This window comes from Centropristis striata, chromosome 21, assembly GCF_030273125.1.
Source record: "Centropristis striata isolate RG_2023a ecotype Rhode Island chromosome 21, C.striata_1.0, whole genome shotgun sequence".
NCBI classification, from domain to species: domain Eukaryota; kingdom Metazoa; phylum Chordata; class Actinopteri; order Perciformes; family Serranidae; genus Centropristis; species Centropristis striata.
This window is the reverse complement of record NC_081537.1, coordinates 1512419-1537169: the sequence shown is the minus strand read 5'-3', so window position 1 is coordinate 1537169 and position 24751 is coordinate 1512419. Positions and strand designations below refer to the sequence as shown.

Sequence of the window (24751 nt, the reverse complement as noted above, 5' to 3'; positions counted from 1 at the left end):
AAAAAGTTATTGAAGACTTTTACTTACATGTATGCAGCTATCTGACAATCAGTACCATATTCCTTCTGTTCATAGCAGGCTTTGACTGGTTCCTTAATGGGGTCCTCATATACTGTCGGACAGCACGGCAAGTAAATGGAGGGACCATTTTGAAGTAATACTGTCACTTTGTTCTTACACTCGAACTGCCCTACAATGTAGAGAAAAAAAATAAAGTTATAGAACAGGAATTATTCAGGCTCCAATCAGCTGTTAACAGTTAATTCAACAACTTAATGCAAAATGTACAATGTCACTTTAATAGCCTATATTCAGTTCTACTTAACTGACTAGTACTAGTACTCACAGCAACACTCACCCTGCACAGGAAGAAACAGCAGCATGAAACACAGCCCAAAGCCAACGGAGACAGACATCCTGGGTCCAAGCCTGACCGTTGGTCTCTGCAGTAGACTTCTGGGGACGTCAGATTATGAGGACTAATCCAACACTTGTCTTCAGCATAAATATAACCTCCTCATTACTCAACCGAGAAGAGCAACACCCAGAGTCCTTGTGACTGGATGTCTGATGCTTCTCCCGACAAAGATAAGAAATTAATAATGCCGGGATGTATTTGAGTCACTGACAAAATGTGTTTTCTACAATTCATATCAACTTTATTGTCACGCCATGAATTTAATCACACTACAGAAAAAGATTTGTGGGAAAAAATGAAGACATACACGCACACACCTACACAGGTCAAACTAAAACCACAAACGTCTGGATGGGAAGATCAGTGTGACTCATGAAGAGGAGCAGAACTACCTGATTCAGTAATAATTCATGGAAAAACCCTTTGACCTTTAACAGTGCAAGGATGACTATTTCAGTTTGGATTCCTATTTAAACAGACAGGTTAAGGTATTTAACTTGTATAGCTGCCTTTGTAATCATGGTTTACTGTAAGAAGTGATGCTAGAGAATCAAATAAAGGAGCGTTACACAAGAAAAGGTTTTACAACACGGCAGTGACCAGTAGCACCATTTAAAGTCTCCAGTAATAACAACTGATAACAATAAAAACACATCTGGCCGGAACATTTCACAAAACACAAGCTGCCATGTTGTACTGTCACATTATTTGAAGAATATTTTAAAGTCATGACTAGGGCTGGGCGATATATATCGATATAAAAATGTATTGATATATTGGTAAATGTGATATGGAATTAGACCATATCACATATATCGATATATAAATGCTGCCCTCACTAGGGTTTGTCATATTTAGTTCTTTTGTAATGTTCGTTATTCTTTTCTCATATAAATATATTTATTTCTGAAAAAGATTGGCCTATTTTATTACATAGATTTTTTTTTATTTAAATGTGCACTTCATGTAGCTTTGATTTTTAAAAAAGGTTCTCCTGTTATACAGTATTTATGTTCACCTCAATAAACAGTTTCAATAAAACTACTTGTGACATGTCATATTTGACTTTGACTGAACATTTGCTCTCACTTTGTGATAAAAATATCAGAATACACAGTAGTGTTCAATATAATATCAGTCCAATGTGACCAACCAGATTAATCAGGTTTTTAGTCTATTTTTATTGCTTCATGGTAAACAAGGTACCAGTAGGTGCAGCAGACTCTCAGAAACCAACCAGACCAGCGTTGGTGATATGCAGCTCTGAAGGCTGTGCAGTTGGGTAGTTAGTTGAAAGGGGTGTGTTCAGAACTATAGCAGTGTCTGCTGTTGACTTTACAAACTCAAAACTATTTTGTACAAACTTTTTTGTTTCTAGGATTTATCAATCCTGTGATCACTAAACTAATATTTAGTTGTATGGCCAGTTTTTTATAACTGCTTCACATCTGTGTGATGGATCAACCAGCTTGTGGCTCCTTTCAGCTGTTATTATTATTATTATTATTATTATAATAATTATTATTGTTATTCCACTCCAAGATCCTCTAACAACATTCATCAATTCACTTACATTTCTTGGTCAGAAACAGCATTTCTGATGTCAGCCCACAAGTTCTCAACTGAACTAACCAGCTCCTGTCTCCATAATTAACACAGTCATGAGAGAGCAACGATTATGTAACTTTCGGCAAAAAGGGGAACTAGCAAACTTAATTAAATTTGCTTTAACATATCATAGTATGCAAGTTCATGTTCCAAAATTATGTCATTTAATAGGTTAACCCTTAATAGGGCACTCACTGAAATACTTGCAAACTCCAAATTTCAACCCTAGAGAATATTGGAGGATATTACATACAGCCAGAATGTGTAAAAAAAAAAACATGCAAAAATAATATTTTGAGAAAAAAAATGACGAGATTAAAGTGGAAAATCTACGAGAAAAAATGCATAGATTTAAAGTGGCGAATCTGGGAGAAAAAAGTTGCTTTTTTCCCACTTTTTTTCTTGTAAATCTGCGACTTTTTTTGCGCAGATTTGCCGCATTAAATCTCTTAAATCTGCGACTTTTTTTCTTGTAGATTTGCCACTTTAATCTAGTAAATTTGCCACTTTTTTCTCGAAATATTACCTGAAGTTACCAAATATAGTTATTTACCTGATAATGGGTTAAATAGAGGCCACCTGGTTCACACCTGGTTTTTCACTAAGTTGATGACCTCACTGATTGAATGCCACACTGCTATATTATTGAACACGCCCCTTTTAACTAGTTGCCCAATGTGACAGCCTTCAGAGCTGCATATCACCAACGCTGGTCTGGTTGGTTTCTGAGAATCTGCTGCACCTACTGGTACCTTGTTCACCATGTAGCAATAAAAACATACTAAACACCTGATTAATCTGGTTAGTCACATTGGACTGATATTATTTTATTATTTTGAACACTACTGATATCATATGTGGATATTCAGCCTAAAAATATCAGATGTGACCTTTTGTGGGTGTGGCCCAGCCCGAGTCCTGACTCAGTGATTAGACACTATAATCAGTCAGTGATCCATGACATCACCGTCTGACTGGAACAGTTTCTATTCAGCAAACATTTCAACACCTTTTTAAGAGTCAACTTCAAGTATTTTTCACACACTTTTTAGTATCTAAATTCAACATCTGCTTCACTAAAATGCGATTGCAAAAAAGTTATACGAGTTAAACTAGAGTCCGATAAAGCAGTCAGCCAATTCTGTTGTAAATGTTATCCCATATGTGCAGAAATATATATTATTTTTGCATTTTGGAACAGAAACAACTCTAAGTGTCTATATGTTATAACAGAAACAGGAGCGTAACAGTAATTTAATGTGTCTTTTCTACCAAGTATTGGTGTTGACATTAGCTCTAATTTATACCCATTAAAGTTACAGTATCCTTTTGTAAAAGTAAAACATTGTTTTAGCAGAATGTTTACAATCTTTTTCAAACAAGTCAGTCAGTTTTTGAGCCCTTTTTCTCCCGACCTCTCCAGCTACCAGCCTTCAGGTGATCCATTACGCTTTGTTGAAGGAAAACAGACGATAAATAGTAGGTGCTTATATAAATATATGTTCATGGGAGTAGTCACACGCTCTTTAAGTAGGGCTGGGCAATAAGGCCATAATCTTCTATCACAATATGTCATTTTATATCTTGATAATTATACATATCAATGTATGGCATGTTTTCTGGTGACCTGACTATTTTAAATTAAGAACTTCAGTTCTTAGCATCGAACTGAGTGATAATGTAAAATGTGGCGTAAAAACAAAACCGCAAAACTCAAAAAATATATTTGACATTAGGTTATCTGTGAAATTTGAGTTGTAATTATTATTATTATTATATTATTATTATCGATTTAGACGAACTGTGTATCAACATATCTTGATATTTGATAAATACAAATAAATCATATTGAATGAGTTGACCAGCCCGACTTGTAAGGAAAACCACTGACAGAACAAAAAGAAAAGCCATGAAAGTTCTGATGTTTGCTGAAGTTTGTTTCATCATTCAGGACTGTTCTCTACGGCCGAGACCCGTTCCAGGCCCTGTTTGAATTGTTAGGACCAAGGAAAGATTAAAACCATGTGCTGAGTTTAACCCCTGCTAATGACTACTGTCCGGTCACACTGATCAGGGAACAGTTCCACACGGAGAAGGACTTCGCTCGTTAGCGGGACGAGTTGGAGCTAGAGCGGGACCGGTGGCGGCGCCGGCCGGCTGACCGGGACCGCCGACGCACTGGAGACCGCCGACGTGGGGACCGGGACCTGCAGGCAGAAAGAACATATATGTCATCTTATATATATATATATTGTGTATATATATATATTGTGTATATATATATATACACACATATATATAAATATATCAGCTGTGATCGGCTCCAGCCCCGATAACGACTGACTGAATGAATGAATGAATGAATGACTGAATGACTGAATGAATGAATGAATGAATGAATGAATGAATGAATGAATGAATGAATGACTGAATGAATGAATGAATGAATGAATGAATGAATGACTGAATGTTGTATATTTATTATATTATTTCACCTTCTTCTCATTCGGGGTGGGGTGCGTCGCCACATTGGTGGGGGGGGGGGGCATCCTGCGGGGGGGGGACAGCCTGCGGGGGGGGGGGCCGCACGGTGGGGGTCAGAACACCAGTCACCGTGATCTCCTGACCGTCAATCTGACCTGTAAACAACAACAACAACAACAATAAATAAACACAACAACAAATAGCTGAATAGAAGGTTTAGCCTCTGGAGGATCCGACACCTTGATGTTCAGCAGCAGCTTCAGATATCTGTTTGCTACTTTGTAACAGATTTTAGCAGCTGTTCTCCTAATCCCATGTTCTTGTCTGGCAGAAACCTTCCTCACTGTGCCTTTATCTGCATGAACCCAAGTTTTCATGAAATATCTAAGGTTTTCATACCTTATGCAAGGCATTGAACGATTTCACGCTTTTCGGCAGCAGAGATTATTATTATTATTATCCTTCCCCATATTGCTTGGAAATGGTCATCTGCTTAATAATGTGGAACGCCCTTCTTAAGTAGTTTTTCCTTAATTAGGCTCACCTGCCAAACTAATTATCACAGGTGATTGATTTCAGTGATCCAAAGAGCCCTGAGACACAATACCATCCATGAGTTTCATTGAAAAACAAAAACTGTAATCTTTATGACACTTAAATACAATTTGCGTAATAATTTGGAAGGCGGTGTAGTCACGAGCACCTCGTACCTCCGTCCATGTGTTTTAAGGCCTTCTCCGCCTCCTCAGGTGTCTCGAACTCGACGTAGGCGTAGCCTTTGGACAGGTGGGGGTGGACTCGGTTCATGGGCATGTCAATCAGCTTGATCTTTCCGTAGGTGGAGAAGATCTCCTGGATGTGTTCCTTCAGAGGGCAAAGAGACAACGCTAAGTGTTTATTAACAGTGTGCTAATCCTCTTTCATAGAGCTCTGGGAAACATGAAACCTTTTACACCTGCAACTGGATAACGTGACCAATAAACCCTAACCCTAACAATACTACTAATACTACTAATACTACTAATACTACTAATACTTCAGCCTGCTGCTGATAACCTAACCCTAACCCCTAACTCTAGGACCACCCTAATAATACTACTAATACTACTACTAATACTAATAATACTTCAGCCTGCTGCTGATAACCTAACCCTAACCTAGGACCACCCTAATAATACTACTAATACTACTAATACTACTAATACTACTAATACTTCAGCCTGCTGCTGATAACCTAACCCTAACCCCTAACTCTAGGACCACCCTAATAATACTACTAATACTACTAATACTACTAATACTACTAATACTTCAGCCTGCTGATAACCTAACCCTAACCCCTAACTCTAGGACCACCCTAATAATACTACTAATACTACTAATACTACTAATACTACTAATACTTCAGCCTGCTGATAACCTAACCCTAACCCTAGGACCACCCTAATAATACTAATAATACTAATAATACTAATAATACTACTAATACTAATAATACTTCAGCCTGCTGCTGATAACCTAACCCTAACCCTACAGATCTCTGTTTTAACCATAACCTAACCCTAACCCCTAACCCTAACCTAGGACCACCCTAATAATACTACTAATACTACTAATACTACTAATACCTGATAACCTAACCCTAACCCAGTACTGAGGATGGGATAACAAGCATGAGCACAATAAGCTACTTTATCGCCTGTGTTGCTACAGATGTACAGGTCTGACCTCCAGTAGTTTGAAGAAGGCAAAATGTAATAAAATGTGTGCTATATTTAGAATATTCTCACTCAGTCAGTCAGCCCTTAATGACGGGGAACTAAAAGAGTAATTTATGTTCTACTCATTTAATCTCCCGCTGCCCCAGTCAGTCTGTTGGTTTACAGATACATGTGTTGACTGATATTATCGGCTGATATCGGCCTGTTAAAGGAATACTGGTATCTGTGTACCTGCTGACCGATGTGTGCCGGTATGACAACTTTATTTACACAATATATAATACACAAAATTATGCTTGGCATGATTTAGAAATGGTGCTAGCAATTAATCTTTAAAAAAAATACATATATATATATATATATATATATATATATATATATATATATATATATATATATATATATATATATATGTGTGTATATTCAACATTTGACTGACACTGAACAGTAATGATGTTTCTTTAGCAATTAATTTAATTCCTATTTATTTATTTCCTTAGTTGTTTATATATGTGGTTGGCAACCTAAAACATTGTTTTTATAATCTATAACAATGTTAAATATTATTTTATTAAGTTTTATACTCTAGAAAGTAACTATCTGGGTACATTTGTAGAGTGGTGACAAACAGATTCCAGCTCAAAGAATTAGTGTATCAGCCAGCATGTCGGTGATGGATGAAATCTGGATCCACATCAGCTGTTCTACCAAAGTCCCACAACAACACACACACACTCATAGACCAGTCAGATAAAACCAGGTTCTTAAAGCAGTCTGGTGGATCTAAAGAGAGCTGAGAACAGCTTCAGGTTCCCGTCAGACGAGCAGTGAAATATTACAAATAAAACTGATAAATACTTCATACAATCACACTACAGAAACCCAAACTGCCTCCTTAAATAATAATAATAAAAATATGTGTTAAAACTCAGCAGTGTTTGCTAAAGTGACGGCAGATTACTGGGACTATGCTACTTCCTCTAACTGTCAGGAACCAGTGTGGAACCAGTCAGGAACCTGTCAGGAACCAGTCTGGAACCAGTCAGGAACCAGTGTGGAACCAGTCAGGAACCTGTCAGGAACCAGTGTGGAACCAGTCAGGAACCAGTCTTAAATAATAATAATAAAAATGTGTGTTAAAACGCAGCAGTGTTTGCTAAAGTGACGGCAGATTACTGGGACTATGCTACTTCCTCTAACTGTCAGGAACCAGTGTGGAACCAGTCAGGAACCTGTCAGGAACCAGTCAGGAACCAGTCTTAAACAATAATAATAAAATATGTGTTAAAACTCAGCAGTGTGTGCTAAAGTGACGGCAGATTACTGGGACTATGCTACTTCCTCTAACTGTCAGGAACCAGTCAGGAACCAGTCAGGAACCAGCCTTAAATAATAATAATAAAAATATGTGTTAAAACTCAGCAGTGTGTGCTAAAGTGACGGCAGATTACTGGGACTATGCTACTTCCTCTAACTGTCAGGAACCAGTCAGGAACCAGTCAGGAACCAGCCTTAAATAATAATAATAAAAATATGTGTTAAAACTCAGCAGTGTGTGCTAAAGTGACGGCAGATTACTGGGACTATGCTACTTCCTCTAACTGTCAGGAACCAGTGTGGAACCAGTCAGGAACCTGTCAGGAACCAGTCAGGAACCAGTCTTAAACAATAATAATAAAATATGTGTTAAAACTCAGCAGTGTGTGCTAAAGTGACGGCAGATTACTGGGACTATGCTACTTCCTCTAACTGTCAGGAACCAGTCAGGAACCAGTCAGGAACCAGCCTTAAATAATAATAATAAAAATATGTGTTAAAACTCAGCAGTGTGTGCTAAAGTGACGGCAGATTACTGGGACTATGCTACTTCCTCTAACTCACCGCAGATTTCAGCCAGAAGACCAAATCATTTCAACAGCAGCTCCACTAAGCTGATAAACAACGACAGATCCTCTTTCTCAGGAAATCTCTTGTGAAAATGCAGATGTTGAAGATTGTGGGTTTGATCTTACATCACACTTTACCACTCAGTGTGATAAACAAAGGGACTCTCTGAGCTCCGTTACCCAGAATGCAACAGCTCACACAGGTCATGTCATATCTGCATCGTAGAGAATAAAGTGTTCACACTATTATTTTATAAAATAATATATACTGTTAACAAGATATCTAATGAGCTGGAATGGGTTAGAATATGTTGGTCATATTACAGCCCGAAGTAGAAAACATGAAAATATTCTGTTCTTCACTCATTTTTCTGAATAAAATATCAAAGATTGTTCTGCTGAGGATGATGAGAATACTAATGTTATTATAATCAGAGGAAAGCAATAACATAAGATAACTAACAGAGTGAGTCTTTTATTAAATGTACTCCCACAATTCAACCATGTTCATGTATAAACAAGGACAAGCGTTAGAGTTTTTAGAGTTTTTAGAGTGTTTAGAGTTTTTAGAGTTTTTAGTCTCGCTGAGATTCTACAGAGACTGAGTATTTACAAGACTACAACTAGATTCTTTTAGCAGTTTTACCTACCATGCACTTTTTCCCCCATCATAAGTAAAAACTGACTAAATGTAGCAGAAGCAGCTTTTAGCTCCAGCTGCTCTAGTGTGTGACTCTGTGGTTTGTGTTGAAAACAACAACAACAACAACAACAAGAGGAGAAGACGCCACTAAATGCTCCTCACAAAGCTGAAAAAGTGTTTCTGTTTTTATCACATGAAAAGTTGATTATTTTACAGTAAAAATAGATATCAGGAAGAATAAAGGAACATTTAGAAATGAATCCATCATATACATTCATGTCCTATTTAATTATATTAATTATATTTATCAGCTCTATCAACTTTCATTTAGTTAATTATACATTAATCATCGATTATTTATCACTTATTTATGTTACATTTATTGATACATTTTAACTGTATGACATCACCAGATTTTTATTGAGGCACTATTGTGATGTTCCTTTTTCCTGTGGAAGGTTTTACTGGCCGGTCCGGAACCAGTCAGGAACCTGTCAGGAACCAGTCTGGAACCAGTCGGGAACCAGTCTGGAACCAGTCTGGAACCGGTCTGGAACCAGTCTGGGACCTGTCAGGAACCTGTCTGGAACCTGTCAGGAACCAGTCAGGAACCGGTCAGGAACCTGTCAGGAACCTGTCACGAACCTGTCAGGAACCAGTCTGGAACCAGTCTGGAACCAGTCAGGAACCTGTCAGGAACCAGTCTGGAACCAGTCTGAACCAGGACCTTTCCCCCGCTCATCTGTTGGTTGGAACCAGTCAGGAACCAGTCTGGAACCAGTCTGGAACCAGTCAGGAACCAGTCTGGAACCGGTCTGGAACCAGTCAGGAACCAGTCAGGAACCAGTCTGGAACCGGTCTGGAACCGGTCCGGAACCAGTCAGGAACCTGTCAGGAACCAGTCTGGAACAAGTCAGGAACCGGTCTGGAACCGGTCAGGAACCTGTCAGGAACCAGTCTGGAACCAGTCAGGAACCGGTCAGGAACCTGTCAGGAACCAGTCTGGAACCTGTCAGGAACCAGTCTGGAACCTGTCAGGAACCAGCCTGGAACCTGTCTGGAACCTGTCAGGAACCAGTCCGAAACCAGTCAGGAACCGGTCAGGAACCTGTCAGGAACCAGTCTGGAACCTGTCAGGAACCAGCCTGGAACCTGTCTGGAACCTGTCAGGAACCAGTCCGGAACCAGTCAGGAACCGGTCAGGAACCTGTCAGGAACCAGTCTGGAACCGGTCTGGAACCAGTCAGGAACCGGTCAGGAACCAGTCTGGAACCAGTCAGGAACCTGTCAGGAACCAGTCTGGAACCTGTCAGGAACCAGTCTGGAACCAGTCTGGAACCAGTTAGGAACCTGTCAGGAACCAGTCTGGAACCTGTTTGGAACCAGTCTGGAACCGGTCTGGAACCAGTCAGGAACCAGTATGGAACCAGTCAGGAACCGGTCTGGAACCGGTCCGGGACCAGTCAGGAACCTGTCAGGAACCAGCCTGGAACCTGTCTGGAACCTGTCAGGAACCAGTCCGGAACCAGTCAGGAACCGGTCAGGAACCTGTCAGGAACCAGTCTGGAACCGGTCTGGAACCAGTCAGGAACCGGTCAGGAACCAGTCTGGAACCAGTCGGGAACCAGTCGGGAACCAGTCTGGAACCAGTCTGGAACCGGTCTGGAACCAGTCTGGGACCTGTCAGGAACCTGTCTGGAACCTGTCAGGAACCAGTCAGGAACCGGTCAGGAACCTGTCAGGAACCTGTCACGAACCTGTCAGGAACCAGTCTGGAACCTGTCTGGAACCTGTCAGGAACCAGTCCGAAACCAGTCAGGAACCGGTCAGGAACCTGTCAGGAACCAGTCTGGAACCGGTCTGGAACCAGTCAGGAACCAGTCAGGAACCTGTCAGGAACCAGTCTGGAACCAGTCGGGAACCAGTCTGGAACCAGTCTGGAACCGGTCTGGAACCAGTCTGGGACCTGTCAGGAACCTGTCTGGAACCTGTCAGGAACCAGTCAGGAACCGGTCAGGAACCTGTCAGGAACCTGTCACGAACCTGTCAGGAACCAGTCTGGAACCAGTCTGGAACCAGTCAGGAACCTGTCAGGAACCAGTCTGGAACCAGTCTGAACCAGGACCTTTCCCCCGCTCATCTGTTGGTTGGAACCAGTCAGGAACCAGTCTGGAACCAGTCTGGAACCAGTCAGGAACCAGTCTGGAACCGGTCTGGAACCAGTCAGGAACCAGTCAGGAACCAGTCTGGAACCGGTCTGGAACCGGTCCGGAACCAGTCAGGAACCTGTCAGGAACCAGTCTGGAACAAGTCAGGAACCGGTCTGGAACCGGTCAGGAACCTGTCAGGAACCAGTCTGGAACCAGTCAGGAACCGGTCAGGAACCTGTCAGGAACCAGTCTGGAACCTGTCAGGAACCAGTCTGGAACCTGTCAGGAACCAGCCTGGAACCTGTCTGGAACCTGTCAGGAACCAGTCCGAAACCAGTCAGGAACCGGTCAGGAACCTGTCAGGAACCAGTCTGGAACCTGTCAGGAACCAGCCTGGAACCTGTCTGGAACCTGTCAGGAACCAGTCCGGAACCAGTCAGGAACCGGTCAGGAACCTGTCAGGAACCAGTCTGGAACCGGTCTGGAACCAGTCAGGAACCGGTCAGGAACCAGTCTGGAACCAGTCAGGAACCTGTCAGGAACCAGTCTGGAACCTGTCAGGAACCAGTCTGGAACCAGTCTGGAACCAGTTAGGAACCTGTCAGGAACCAGTCTGGAACCTGTTTGGAACCAGTCTGGAACCGGTCTGGAACCAGTCAGGAACCAGTATGGAACCAGTCAGGAACCGGTCTGGAACCGGTCCGGGACCAGTCAGGAACCTGTCAGGAACCAGCCTGGAACCTGTCTGGAACCTGTCAGGAACCAGTCCGGAACCAGTCAGGAACCGGTCAGGAACCTGTCAGGAACCAGTCTGGAACCGGTCTGGAACCAGTCAGGAACCGGTCAGGAACCAGTCTGGAACCAGTCGGGAACCAGTCGGGAACCAGTCTGGAACCAGTCTGGAACCGGTCTGGAACCAGTCTGGGACCTGTCAGGAACCTGTCTGGAACCTGTCAGGAACCAGTCAGGAACCGGTCAGGAACCTGTCAGGAACCTGTCACGAACCTGTCAGGAACCAGTCTGGAACCTGTCTGGAACCTGTCAGGAACCAGTCCGAAACCAGTCAGGAACCGGTCAGGAACCTGTCAGGAACCAGTCTGGAACCGGTCTGGAACCAGTCAGGAACCAGTCAGGAACCTGTCAGGAACCAGTCTGGAACCAGTCGGGAACCAGTCTGGAACCAGTCTGGAACCGGTCTGGAACCAGTCTGGGACCTGTCAGGAACCTGTCTGGAACCTGTCAGGAACCAGTCAGGAACCGGTCAGGAACCTGTCAGGAACCTGTCACGAACCTGTCAGGAACCAGTCTGGAACCAGTCTGGAACCAGTCAGGAACCTGTCAGGAACCAGTCTGGAACCAGTCTGAACCAGGACCTTTCCCCCGCTCATCTGTTGGTTGGAACCAGTCAGGAACCAGTCTGGAACCAGTCTGGAACCAGTCAGGAACCAGTCTGGAACCGGTCTGGAACCAGTCAGGAACCAGTCAGGAACCAGTCTGGAACCGGTCTGGAACCGGTCCGGAACCAGTCAGGAACCTGTCAGGAACCAGTCTGGAACAAGTCAGGAACCGGTCTGGAACCGGTCAGGAACCTGTCAGGAACCAGTCTGGAACCAGTCAGGAACCGGTCAGGAACCTGTCAGGAACCAGTCTGGAACCTGTCAGGAACCAGTCTGGAACCTGTCAGGAACCAGCCTGGAACCTGTCTGGAACCTGTCAGGAACCAGTCCGAAACCAGTCAGGAACCGGTCAGGAACCTGTCAGGAACCAGTCTGGAACCTGTCAGGAACCAGCCTGGAACCTGTCTGGAACCTGTCAGGAACCAGTCCGGAACCAGTCAGGAACCGGTCAGGAACCTGTCAGGAACCAGTCTGGAACCGGTCTGGAACCAGTCAGGAACCGGTCAGGAACCAGTCTGGAACCAGTCAGGAACCTGTCAGGAACCAGTCTGGAACCTGTCAGGAACCAGTCTGGAACCAGTCTGGAACCAGTTAGGAACCTGTCAGGAACCAGTCTGGAACCTGTTTGGAACCAGTCTGGAACCGGTCTGGAACCAGTCAGGAACCAGTATGGAACCAGTCAGGAACCGGTCTGGAACCGGTCCGGGACCAGTCAGGAACCTGTCAGGAACCAGCCTGGAACCTGTCTGGAACCTGTCAGGAACCAGTCCGGAACCAGTCAGGAACCGGTCAGGAACCTGTCAGGAACCAGTCTGGAACCGGTCTGGAACCAGTCAGGAACCGGTCAGGAACCAGTCTGGAACCAGTCGGGAACCAGTCGGGAACCAGTCTGGAACCAGTCTGGAACCGGTCTGGAACCAGTCTGGGACCTGTCAGGAACCTGTCTGGAACCTGTCAGGAACCAGTCAGGAACCGGTCAGGAACCTGTCAGGAACCTGTCACGAACCTGTCAGGAACCAGTCTGGAACCAGTCTGGAACCAGTCAGGAACCTGTCAGGAACCAGTCTGGAACCAGTCTGAACCAGGACCTTTCCCCCGCTCATCTGTTGGTTGGAACCAGTCAGGAACCAGTCTGGAACCAGTCTGGAACCAGTCAGGAACCAGTCTGGAACCGGTCTGGAACCGGTCCGGAACCAGTCAGGAACCTGTCAGGAACCAGTCTGGAACAAGTCAGGAACCGGTCTGGAACCGGTCAGGAACCTGTCAGGAACCAGTCTGGAACCAGTCAGGAACCGGTCAGGAACCTGTCAGGAACCAGTCTGGAACCTGTCAGGAACCAGTCTGGAACCTGTCAGGAACCAGCCTGGAACCTGTCTGGAACCTGTCAGGAACCAGTCCGGAACCAGTCAGGAACCGGTCAGGAACCTGTCAGGAACCAGTCTGGAACCTGTCAGGAACCAGCCTGGAACCTGTCTGGAACCAGTCTGGAACCAGTCTGAACTCATCTATTGGTTGGTGATTGTGTTTCGTCACTGAGACTTGAGATAATATGAAACAGGTTGATTTGATCCAAATGAAGACTATAATGACTTATAGTCTATAGACTATAAGTCATTATAGTCTATAGACTATAAAGACTGATATGAAACAGGTTACGACCTGAAACTGGACGATGGAGCTGACGGAGCTGACGGAGCTGACGGAGCTGATGGAGCTGACGGAGCTGACGGAGCTGACGGAGCTGATGGAGCTGACGGAGCTGACGGAGCTGACGGAGCTGACGGAGCTGACGGAGCGCTGCGACTCCAGTAAAACTCTGAGATTCACTAAAGACTTCCAGTTTTTACTCTGTTGGTGTAAACCAGCATCAGTGTTTGTAGACTGGTGATCTTTGTTCTGTTTTATTAACAAAGATCTCTTTGGTTAATGATCCTGGCAGGTCATAAACCAGACATTCAACTGATAGATGATTGATATTGAACTGATAGAACTGATTGATATCCAACTGATAGATGATTGATATCCAACTGATAGATGATTGATATTGAACTGATAGAACTGATTGATATCCAACTGATAAACTGATTGATATCCAACTGATAGATGACTGATATCCAACTGATAAACTGATTGATATTGAACTGATAGAACTGATTGATATCCAACTGATAGATGACTGATATTGAACTGATAGATGATTGATATTGAACTGATAAACTGACTGATATTGAACTGATAGAACTGATTGATATCCAACTGATAGAACTGATTGATATTGAACTGATAAACTGATTGATATTGAACTGATAGATGATTGATATCCAACTGATAAACTGATTGATATTGAACTGATAGAACTGATTGATATCCAACTGATAGAACTGATTGATATTGAACTGATAAACTGATTGATATCCAACTGATAGAACTGATTGATATCCAACCGATAGAACTGACTGATATTGAACTGATAAACTGATTGATATTGAACTGATAGAACTGATTGATATTGAACTGATAAACTGATTGATATCCAACTGATAAACTGATTGATATCCAACTGATAAACTGATTGATATCCAACTGATAAACTGATTGATATCCAACTGATAGAACTGATTGATATTGAACTGATAGATGACTGATATTGAACTGATAGAACTGATTGATATTGAACTGATAAACTGATTGATATTGAACTGATAGAACTGATTGATATCCAACTGATAGAACTGATTGATATTGAACTGATAGATGACTGATATCCAACTGATAGAACTGATTGATATTGAACTGATAGAACTGATTGATATCCAACTGATAGAACTGATTGATATTGAACTGATAAACTGATTGATATTGAACTGATAGATGACTGATATTGAACTGATAGAACTGACTGATATTGAACTGATAGAACTGATTGATATTGAACTGATAGATGACTGATATTGAACTGATAGAACTGACTGATATTGAACTGATAGAACTGATTGATATTGAACTGATAGATGACTGATATTGAACTGATAGATGACTGATATTGAACTGATAGATGACTGATATTGAACTGATAGATGATTGATATTGAACTGATAAACTGACTGATATTGAACTGATAGATGACTGATATTGAACTGATAGATGATTGATATTGAACTGATAGATGACTGATATTGAACTGATAGATGACTGATATTGAACTGATAGATGACTGATATTGAACTGATAAACTGATTGATATTGAACTGATAGATGATTGATGGATTTATACGACCTCTGGCTCATGGAGGTTCAAAGACTCACCTTGATGACGTTCCTGGTGAGCCGGCCCAGGTAGACCTTGGTGGGTTTTGGCGTGGGGCTCCTTCGCCGCCGGTCCCGCTCGTCCTTCTTGGCTGATTTTGATCTAGAGGACATTTACATTTCGTTTATTATTTCATCATTAATGAGACTAATATACTAATATGAGTAATAAAACTGTTCCCTGACTGAGACACTCATACCAAATATTAACTTCACCACTTAGACGGTGAATGACTCCATACTTTGAGCGTGAGCGCCTTCTGTTATTGTGGCGCTGGCGGCTGGGGCTCGGTGATGAAGAGGAGGAGGAGGAAGAGGAGCGGGAGCTGGAGGAGCCTGAGTGGCTGGAGGCGGAGGAGCTGGAGCCGCTGGAGGAGCTGGAGGAGCTGCTGGAGGAGCTGGAGCTGGACCTGAACAACAACAACACCAGTGTTTATCTTCCTCTCAGAGTCAGAACGAGGAAGAAACACTAACAGTTAGTAAAACACTGGAAACTGGATCTAGTTTAGTTCAGGACAGATAAAAACATTTAATTTCCCCATTATGGGATAAATAAAGTATTAATCTTAATCTTGTATTACTGGATAGGAGCCTCTGACCTGCTGCTTCCACTGGAAGCACTGCGCCGTGAGCGGGTCTTCTCTCGGCCCCGGTCTTTGTCTTTGTCCCCTCCCCGGTCTTTGTCCCCTCCCCGGTCTTTGTCCCCTCCCCGGTCTTTGTCTTTGTCTCCTCCTTCCTTCGGGGCTCCGGACTTCTCCTTCCCTCGCTGTTTACTCTTGTCATCCTCCTTTCTCTTTGTTGGGGAAGGAGCCCTGTTGGAGGTGAAGAAAGTCATTTAAAGTCAGGATTTCAGAAACTGGACAAAGCAAAGCAGACATGAAATCTGACACTTTGACATGAGGTGAAGCAGAAACCTGTTAATAAGAGGCACATTCTAGCAGTTGCTCTCTTAAATGTAAAAGCTAATAGGTTTTTGTGTACACGTGTAATAAAAGATATCTTTATATTCATTGTATAAGTACAATGAGGTGCTGTAGGAACTCACTTATAGATCTGTCAACTGTCTGCTAAAGCTGGATGACTTTGGTCTATAAGGCCCTTCTTAATAATAATAATAATAATAATAATAATGCATTTTATTATTATTATCATTATTATTATTATTATTATCATTATTATTATTATTATCATTATTATTATCATCATTATTATTATTATTATTATAAGGCCCTTCTCGGCCTCACTACGCCTTGCCATCAAATTACATTTTGTATTTTTTTGCTCCTCGTGTCAGAACTAAAAGATAAAAAGCTTCAGTTTGCTGCCCTTCGGCTGAAATGCTCTCCAGTCTGAACTGGAATTATCAGAACTTGTTTTGTTGGAAGATTTCTGCAGCATCTTACAGAAAAGACAATGGAAACCCTTTAATTAGAGCCTGTGTTCTTAAACTGTTGATGTAAACTCCTACAGTTTATTGCTCTGCACCAACTATGTTAATGTTTGTTTCTCCTTCTGAAAGATTATCCATCTCCACGGGTCTTTTATCTGGTTTAATAAAGGTTAAATTAAAATATTAAAATAGATGCAAATAAAATTATATATATATATATATATATATATATATATATATATATTTATATATATATAATTTTATTTGCATATATATATATTTACCATAAAGCATAGAAATATTTTAGATATGCTTTGTGCAAACAATGCAATGTAAAAAAAACCAACAATATAACAATAATATATAGTACTAGAAGTAATATTAATAATATTATAAAAAATAATGCAAAAAATATATGCACTTTTTAAACATTGAGTAATGTCAGATTCTATACATTTGGAAAATACCATTAAGGCTCCAAAATTAATTGTGATTAAAGATATGTTGATAGACAGAGCAGGTACAGCATTATTATTTATCTTTATTATTATTATTATTATAGCAATCATTCATTATTATTATTATTATTATTATTATTATTATATCAATCAATAATTATTATTATTATAGCACCATTAAAGAGGGTTTAACTACTGAGAATAACTTCAGTGTCCATTCAACTGATAATAATTAATAATAATTAAAATATTCACTTTATTCATGCTATAATATCCTACAAGTGCATATACAAGATTCAGAGAGTGATATTAAAGGGAAATAATTCACTTTGCACTGCAAACACACCAGTGGAATCACTTATTGTGTCTTATATTCACTGGGCATTTATAGAGTGGAGCCTCCACCGTTATATATATATATATATATATATATATATATATATATATATATATACCAGATATATACTAGTGTAATATAAACACTAGTAACGGTTAATAAACATATACATGTATCATAATAATATATATAATATGTTATAAACATGTCTATGGTAAACACCGTTAGCTGACCGTGTTAGCATTAGCAGGAGGCTTATATTATATTATATTATATTACATTATATCATATTATATTATATTATATTACATTATATAATATGATATGATATGATATTATATCGGCTGTTTATGTTGCGCATGTTTAAACTACAGACTTGTACTGAGCCCGTCTCGTCCTTGTATTGATTTATTGACCGTTTATAACCATATTTATTGATAAATACTAACTGCTAACTGCGAACCAGCTTAATATACTCACATCCTGCAGGAAGAGTCGCAACAAGATGACGTTGTCGATGACGTACGTTGGCAGCGACACGCGGCCGTGTGGGAACTTTACCCCCTCAGTCCGGACTGTCAGGGTGATGTTTTCCTTCCAGCTCAGGCACATCAGCAACAGTTGACCGCAGAAACACTGCAACAATATTACACTTATAATTATCTGTTGAATTCACAGGTGCTGCAATGTGTTTGTTTGTTGGAGCTGAATAACTTAGCAGAACTCATGAGGCGATTACCTGACAAGTCAACTGAGGTGAAAAAATATCCTCCTCCTACCCGGCGTTTACAGGAAACGGCCCGTCATTGACTCCAACGGGAGCTACTGAACACCAAGGCAACCTCTAAAGGCAGGTATCATTAAACTAGACTGGTATCGTTAAACTAGACTGGTATCATTAAACTAGAGCAGGACTGACTCTTAACACAGAATAAAGAGAGGTAGGACTCCTCCGGGTTGACCAGGACCACAAGGCTCCAGATGAAGTCCACAGGTGAGCCAGAAGAGACCAGCAGACCCCCCAGCGGGGCCAGACCCCCCGGCGGGGCCAGGACCCTGGCTTTGACTGTTTGCTCTGCTGCCATTGGAGGAACCTTCCAGTACGGCTACAACATCTCCATCATCAACGCTCCGACCAGCTACATCCAGACCTTCATTAACGAGACCTACCTGGAGCGCTGGGGCCTGGGCTTGGAGAGCTCTCAGGTGACCCTGATGTGGACTCTGATTGTGTCAGCCTTCTCGTTAGGTGGTCTGGTCGGAGCCCTGCTGGCAGGTCCTCTGGCGGTCCGCTTTGGGAGGAAGAACTCTCTGCTTCTGAACAACTGTTTCCTGTTTGCTGGTGCTGGTCTGGTGCTGACCTGCAGGGTGGCCAGATCCTTTGAGATGATCGTCGTTGCTCGTTTCCTGGTGGGGATCAACTCCGGGGTCAGTATGAACATCCAGCCTATGTACTTTGGGGAAAGCGCACCCAAACACCTGCGGGGCGCTGTGGCCTTTTCCTCTGCTGTTTTCACTGCTTTTGGGATCTTCTTGGGTCAGGTGGTGGGACTCACTGGGCTGTTGGGTTCAGAGGCTCTCTGGCCCTTCCTGCTGGCCAGTAATGCTTTGCCAGGGTTGATCCAGCTCCTTACCCTACCCTGGTTCCCCGAAAGCCCCCGATACCTCCTGATTGACCGTGGAGATAGGGAGGCCTGTGTGCGGGCGCTCGGGAGGCTTCGTGGTGGCGAGGCTCCGGTCTCGGAGATGGATGAGATGCTTCAGGAGCAGCAACAGCAAAAATCTGCAGCTTCTGCTGAGACGCCATGTTCCTTGTTTAAGGATCCAAACTTACGATCTCAGCTCAGAACAGTCATGGCTGCCAGTAGCGCCATGATGCTCTGCGGGAATGACTCCATCTACTTCTATGCTTACTACATCTTCCTGGAAGCAGGGATCCCTCCACAGCAGATCCAGTACGTCACCATCGGCACGGGGGCGTCTGAGCTGACGGCGTCTATCCTCAGTAACCTGCTGATTGAGCGCGTGGGGCGCCGCTACCTCCTGGTGGGAGGCTACAGTCTGATGTCCTGCTGGAGTGTGGTCTTCACTGTGGCTCTGAGCCTCCAGAGCCGGGGGGTGGATGGGATGGCCTACCTCAGCATGGCGTGTGTGTTCGTCTACATCCTCAGCTTCGGCTTGGGCCCTGCAGGGGTGACGGGGGTCTTACCGGCCGAGATCTTCGACCAGGCGTCTCGGCCGGCGGCGTACATGGTAGCGGGGTCGTGTATGTGGATCAGCCTGTTCTTGGTAGGAATGCTGTTCCCCTTCATCGTTAAATACCTTGGCGACTTCTGCTTCCTGCCGTTCTTGGTGGTTTGCGTGGTGGCCGCTGTGTTTCTGGGGCTCACCTTACCAGAGACTAAGGGCAAGACGCTGGCAGAGATTACAGCAGAGTTTGATAGAAACAATGGCGTGAAGCCAGTTCTGCAGTTGGATGAGCCCAGCACGGAGCAGTATCGGCTGGGTAAAGCTTGCTCCCTCACTTCCCTAACCCAGGATCCTGACCCTGAACCCGACCAGAAGAATTCTGTCTAAAATCTGACGTCCTCAAGTAAAAGTATACTGACACAGGAAGTGCCTTTTTGGCCTTTTTTTGCACTTATAGTCTTGACTACATAGTAGGTTAAAAATGAAGAGTCTATTTATGAAAGAGTATCTGTGTAATAACTGATACTCATATCCTGGCTGTATGTAATAAGTTATTGGAAAGTATGAGAATGTGCCACTCAAGCAGAAGTGTTTAATGTGCTACTCAAGCAAGAGAATTTTAAATAAGAACAAGATGCAACAAGAAGATTTATAGACTTCTCTGTTAGTTACCTCCAGTAAGGCCTTGAAGAAAAAGCCTCCTGATCTTTAAAGGGATGACGTGATATTTTCTCTTTAAGAAGGCTTTTTTGAAGCATACCACCAGCTGTAATATACATATATATATATATATATATATGTATATATATATATATATATAAACCACAGTGATTAATATAATTGTTGAAATGAAAGATTCCAAGCTCTTCACATAATGATTAACTTTTTATAACTTCAGTATTTTTTTTTGTCACTAATATGACTTGGTGCCAGTTTTAATCAACATTTTTAATTAAGGTACATTTATGAATTTAAGATAAGCCTTTATTAAAGCTCTGTGTGGTTCCAACATGAAGGAATAAGTCATTAATTAAACATAAATGTAGCCTTATAACTCATACCGACTCAAACACTGTGAACGTCTGGACAGTAATAGTGATAATAATAATAGTAATAATAATAATAGACAATAGTGTTTGCAGTAGACTGGGGTAATCATTTGAACTGCATGTATTGAAAGGATTACCACTTTAATTCAACACTTCTGCGCTGGGTAGATAACAATGCCTGTTTAATTATTACGTAATCTGATTCTTAACTGTGTCACTGACGTGTCTATCCAGTCCAGTTACATTTTACAGTTCAGTGATCAGAGTAGGAATGTTTTAAATCTCTAACTCAGCTTAGTGTTCTACTCACAAATTCACTGAGTCCTGATTTTCCACTACGGAGCTTCCCGACAAAAGCCCCAGATCAGTGTGGGCTCGACGCCCACAAACGTGAACTGGAGCTCCGAGAGGGAGCAGATGCATTGTAGACACGTCTTAATATCAGCAACCTGCTGCAGCAGCTGTATGAAGTGGTCTCTTAGGTCAGGGGTCGACTTAATAATAATGATACGGTGAAAGTAGATGGTTTGATATCAAAGTTGTATTGATGTTTGGTTCCACCAAGGAGACATAAAGCTCCTCTTAGCTCCTCCAACCAAACTATTGTTGCAGAATGATTGTTCTTGAGGCTAATCAGTGAAAGGTATCGTGTAATAACGAGGAGGCTAATGGCTGAATATAGAGTCATGGACAAAATTATTAGACCGCCTTGTTTTCTTAAATTTCTTGTTCATTTTATTTCCTGGTACAACTAAAGGTTCATTTGTTTGGACAAATATAATGATAACAACAAAAACATCTGATAAGAGTTTAATTTAAGAGCTGATATCTAGACATTTAACATGGTTTTATTGATAATAACCAGAATCATGATCAATAAAACCATGTTAAATGTCTAGATATCAGCTCTTAAATTAAACTCTTATCAGATATTTTTGTTGTTATCATTATATTTGTTCAAACAAATTAACCTTTAGTTTTAGTACATGTAAATGTACTTTTAGTTTAATCATTTTTTCCATGTCTAGTTCACGTTAATCAACAAAAACAACACACAGGGATATTTACTAGGAATAAAAAATTATCAATGTGATTGGCTGGTGCTTAAAATGTTATTAGCCTATTTCTGATTTTTTTTCTGAAATAGATAAATAGTGTTGTGTGAGTAGGTACAACAACCAGGTGTTGATCTGACACTCTTTTAGTTTCTTAGTCAGGGCTTATGTTACTAATTTACTCACTAAAACCTTGATTCCAAAGCAGTTTGGATGAATGTATCAAATACATAATTCAGAGTTTATATATAAAAACACCAAAGTGTATCAGTTTCAACATGAAATATATTTTCTTTGTACAATTGAATATATGTCACAGAGGATTAGCAAATTATCGCTTTCTGTTTGAATTAGTTTTAGGCACTGTGCCATCTTTTTGGAGTAGGTGTTGTATGTTCACTTACCAATAGCTGCTGCAGCTCACTGCTGGAGCTGTCGGGAGCTAAAGCCAATGAGAGCACATGAAACAGGTAGAAGGGAAACCCTGAAACAATATTCACTTCACTGTATGGACCAGAAGTGTTGTTTCACCTGGAGGAAACCCCGTATCAAGAGTAAAGGTGTGTGGAAACAGGCTGTTTGGATGACACCACTGCTTTAGAGAACATCAGCATGACTGCAAGCTAAAAAAACTAAAACTAAAAATATGGTTTTGAGTAGGGATGTGAAAACAGGATTATTTATTGTCAAACTGTTGATTAGTTGTATGGTCTATAAAATGGTAGAAATGATGAAACATGTTGATCAGTGTTTCTAAAGCCAAAGATGATATATCAAGTGAGTTATTTATTCACAACTTTAAGATATTCAGTTGTCATAAGAGCAGAGAAATTTCGCAAAAACTGTGTGAAGACCAGACAAACTTCCTCCTGGTGAAAGATCTAGACATTGATTTCATGGGACTACACGCCTCTATTATTGATGTATGTTTATTTTATTAATGTATCAGCTGGACTTTATTCTGTATGTTGAACTGCCAACCAAAGGAATCTTTCCTATTATTGTACTCAGCATGATTTCATTACCATCTCTTGGGAATGATTTCCTTATTTATGAATGCAGCTATGCCAAACAGCCAGTAGAAGGCGCCATTGTCATTATTATTGCTTGTTCTTGTCTTTGCTGTCTAGTATCAAGGTGACTCACAGATGTAACAGCTGTCAGTTCACACAACAACAACAACAACAACAAGCCTTCTGTTGACCATCTGTTACAACACCTGTATGTTCAATGTTCATGTTTTTTCTTAAACTGAAACAAGATGGAGCAGATATTTATTATTTAAAATGTTTAAGATGATTTTGCTAAAGATGTATATTTTTTAATTACTAATGCTGTATTAAGGGTAAAAACCACTGCTGTAGCCCGGTGAAGATGCGCTGAATTATTTAAATATATATAAATATAAACGCTGTATGATGCAGTCCGTCCAAAGCATGTAAGGACAATCCTCGATGATAATATAAGAGGGATTCTGTAAATGTCACTGTATGATCCTCAGGCTTTATTTTGTAGGAATATATATTTTGCACACTGTGGTTATTTATTCAGTGGTATTTATTCAATCAGAAACATATGTACAACAATAAAAATATCAAAGTGCTGACCTAGACTATCGTCTTCTTTGTTATTTGATTAGTCTGACTCGGATCCAACTGCTTTCTTAATTACATTTAATCACATCACTTTGGCTCCTTTCGCTCCTCTGCACTTTAATCCATCTACTGCAAATAAAACTGTTAGCTGCTAATAAAACTGTAAGCTTAATGCTGTTTATTTATGGCAGAAGGTTCAGTTTAAGAAGATCTCACTCTAAAGTGGGGGTAAGGTTCAGCTGAACTGTTCCACCAGATCAGATATTCTGTAAAACAATATCAATCCAAGCTAAAGTGATTCTATTGCAAACACAGCAGGAAATATAATATATTTCACCTCCTGCTGGCCTTCAATTTAACCTAAAAAAAACATCGGCCATTTCTCTTGAACTAGCAACTGCTAGTAAAAATAATATTCTTGTTGAAGTTTTGCAAAGATTAAGAGATAAAGGTGTCAAAAGAGATGCATCTGTTCATAAACCCTTTATCAGGCAAATAACTATATTTGGTAACTTTAGGTAATATTTCGAGAAAAAAGTTGCAAATTTCCTAGATTAAAGAGGAAAATCTACAAGAAAAAAAGTTGCAGATTTAAGAGATTTAAAGTGGCAAATCTGCACTAAAAAAGTTGCAGATTTACGAGAAAAAAGTGGGAAAAAAGCAACTTTTTTCTCCCAGATTCACTTTAAATCTCATAAATCTACGTATTTTTTCTTGTAGATTTGCCACTTTAATCTGGTACACTGTTTTCTAAAAATATTATTTTCGTAGGTTTTTTTTATACATTCTGGCTGTATGTAATATCCTCCAATATTCTCTAGGGTTGAAATTTGGAATTTGCAAGTATTTCAATGAGTCCTATTAAGGGTTAACAGTTTATGTATATTCCTATTAAAGGTAATGCACAGAATTTCGTAGCTATCCCACAAAATAAATGCACTGAATCTTGTAAGTATTTTGTGAAACTTATGTTGATATCATACGTAGCAAAAGTTTTTGAAAATAAATGAGATGAACCTACTACGTCACACTTCAGAAAAAGGTCTCAACCTGAAGTGACTGCA

The 24751-nt window shown here is 41.1% G+C and overlaps 1 protein-coding gene and 1 pseudogene across 1 annotated transcript; one reads left to right on the top strand and one right to left on the bottom strand.

The window, feature by feature from the left end:
* Positions 1-637: 637 nt before the first annotated feature.
* On the bottom strand, positions 638-18410 carry LOC131959852 (RNA-binding protein with serine-rich domain 1-B-like; annotated as a pseudogene).
* Positions 18411-18779: 369 nt separating this feature from the next.
* On the top strand, positions 18780-20558 carry LOC131959851 (solute carrier family 2, facilitated glucose transporter member 11-like). The gene has a single exon (XM_059325070.1). The coding sequence runs from the start codon at positions 18780-18782 to the stop codon at positions 20373-20375; it is 1596 nt and encodes a 531-aa protein (XP_059181053.1). The 3' UTR covers positions 20376-20558.
* The last annotated feature ends 4193 nt before the right edge of the window (positions 20559-24751 follow it).

Excerpts from the sequence above, each read along its gene's own strand:
- LOC131959851 (XM_059325070.1), top strand. The coding sequence starts at position 18,780 with ATGAAGTCCACAGGTGAGCCAGAAGAGACCAGCAGACCCCCCAGCGGG.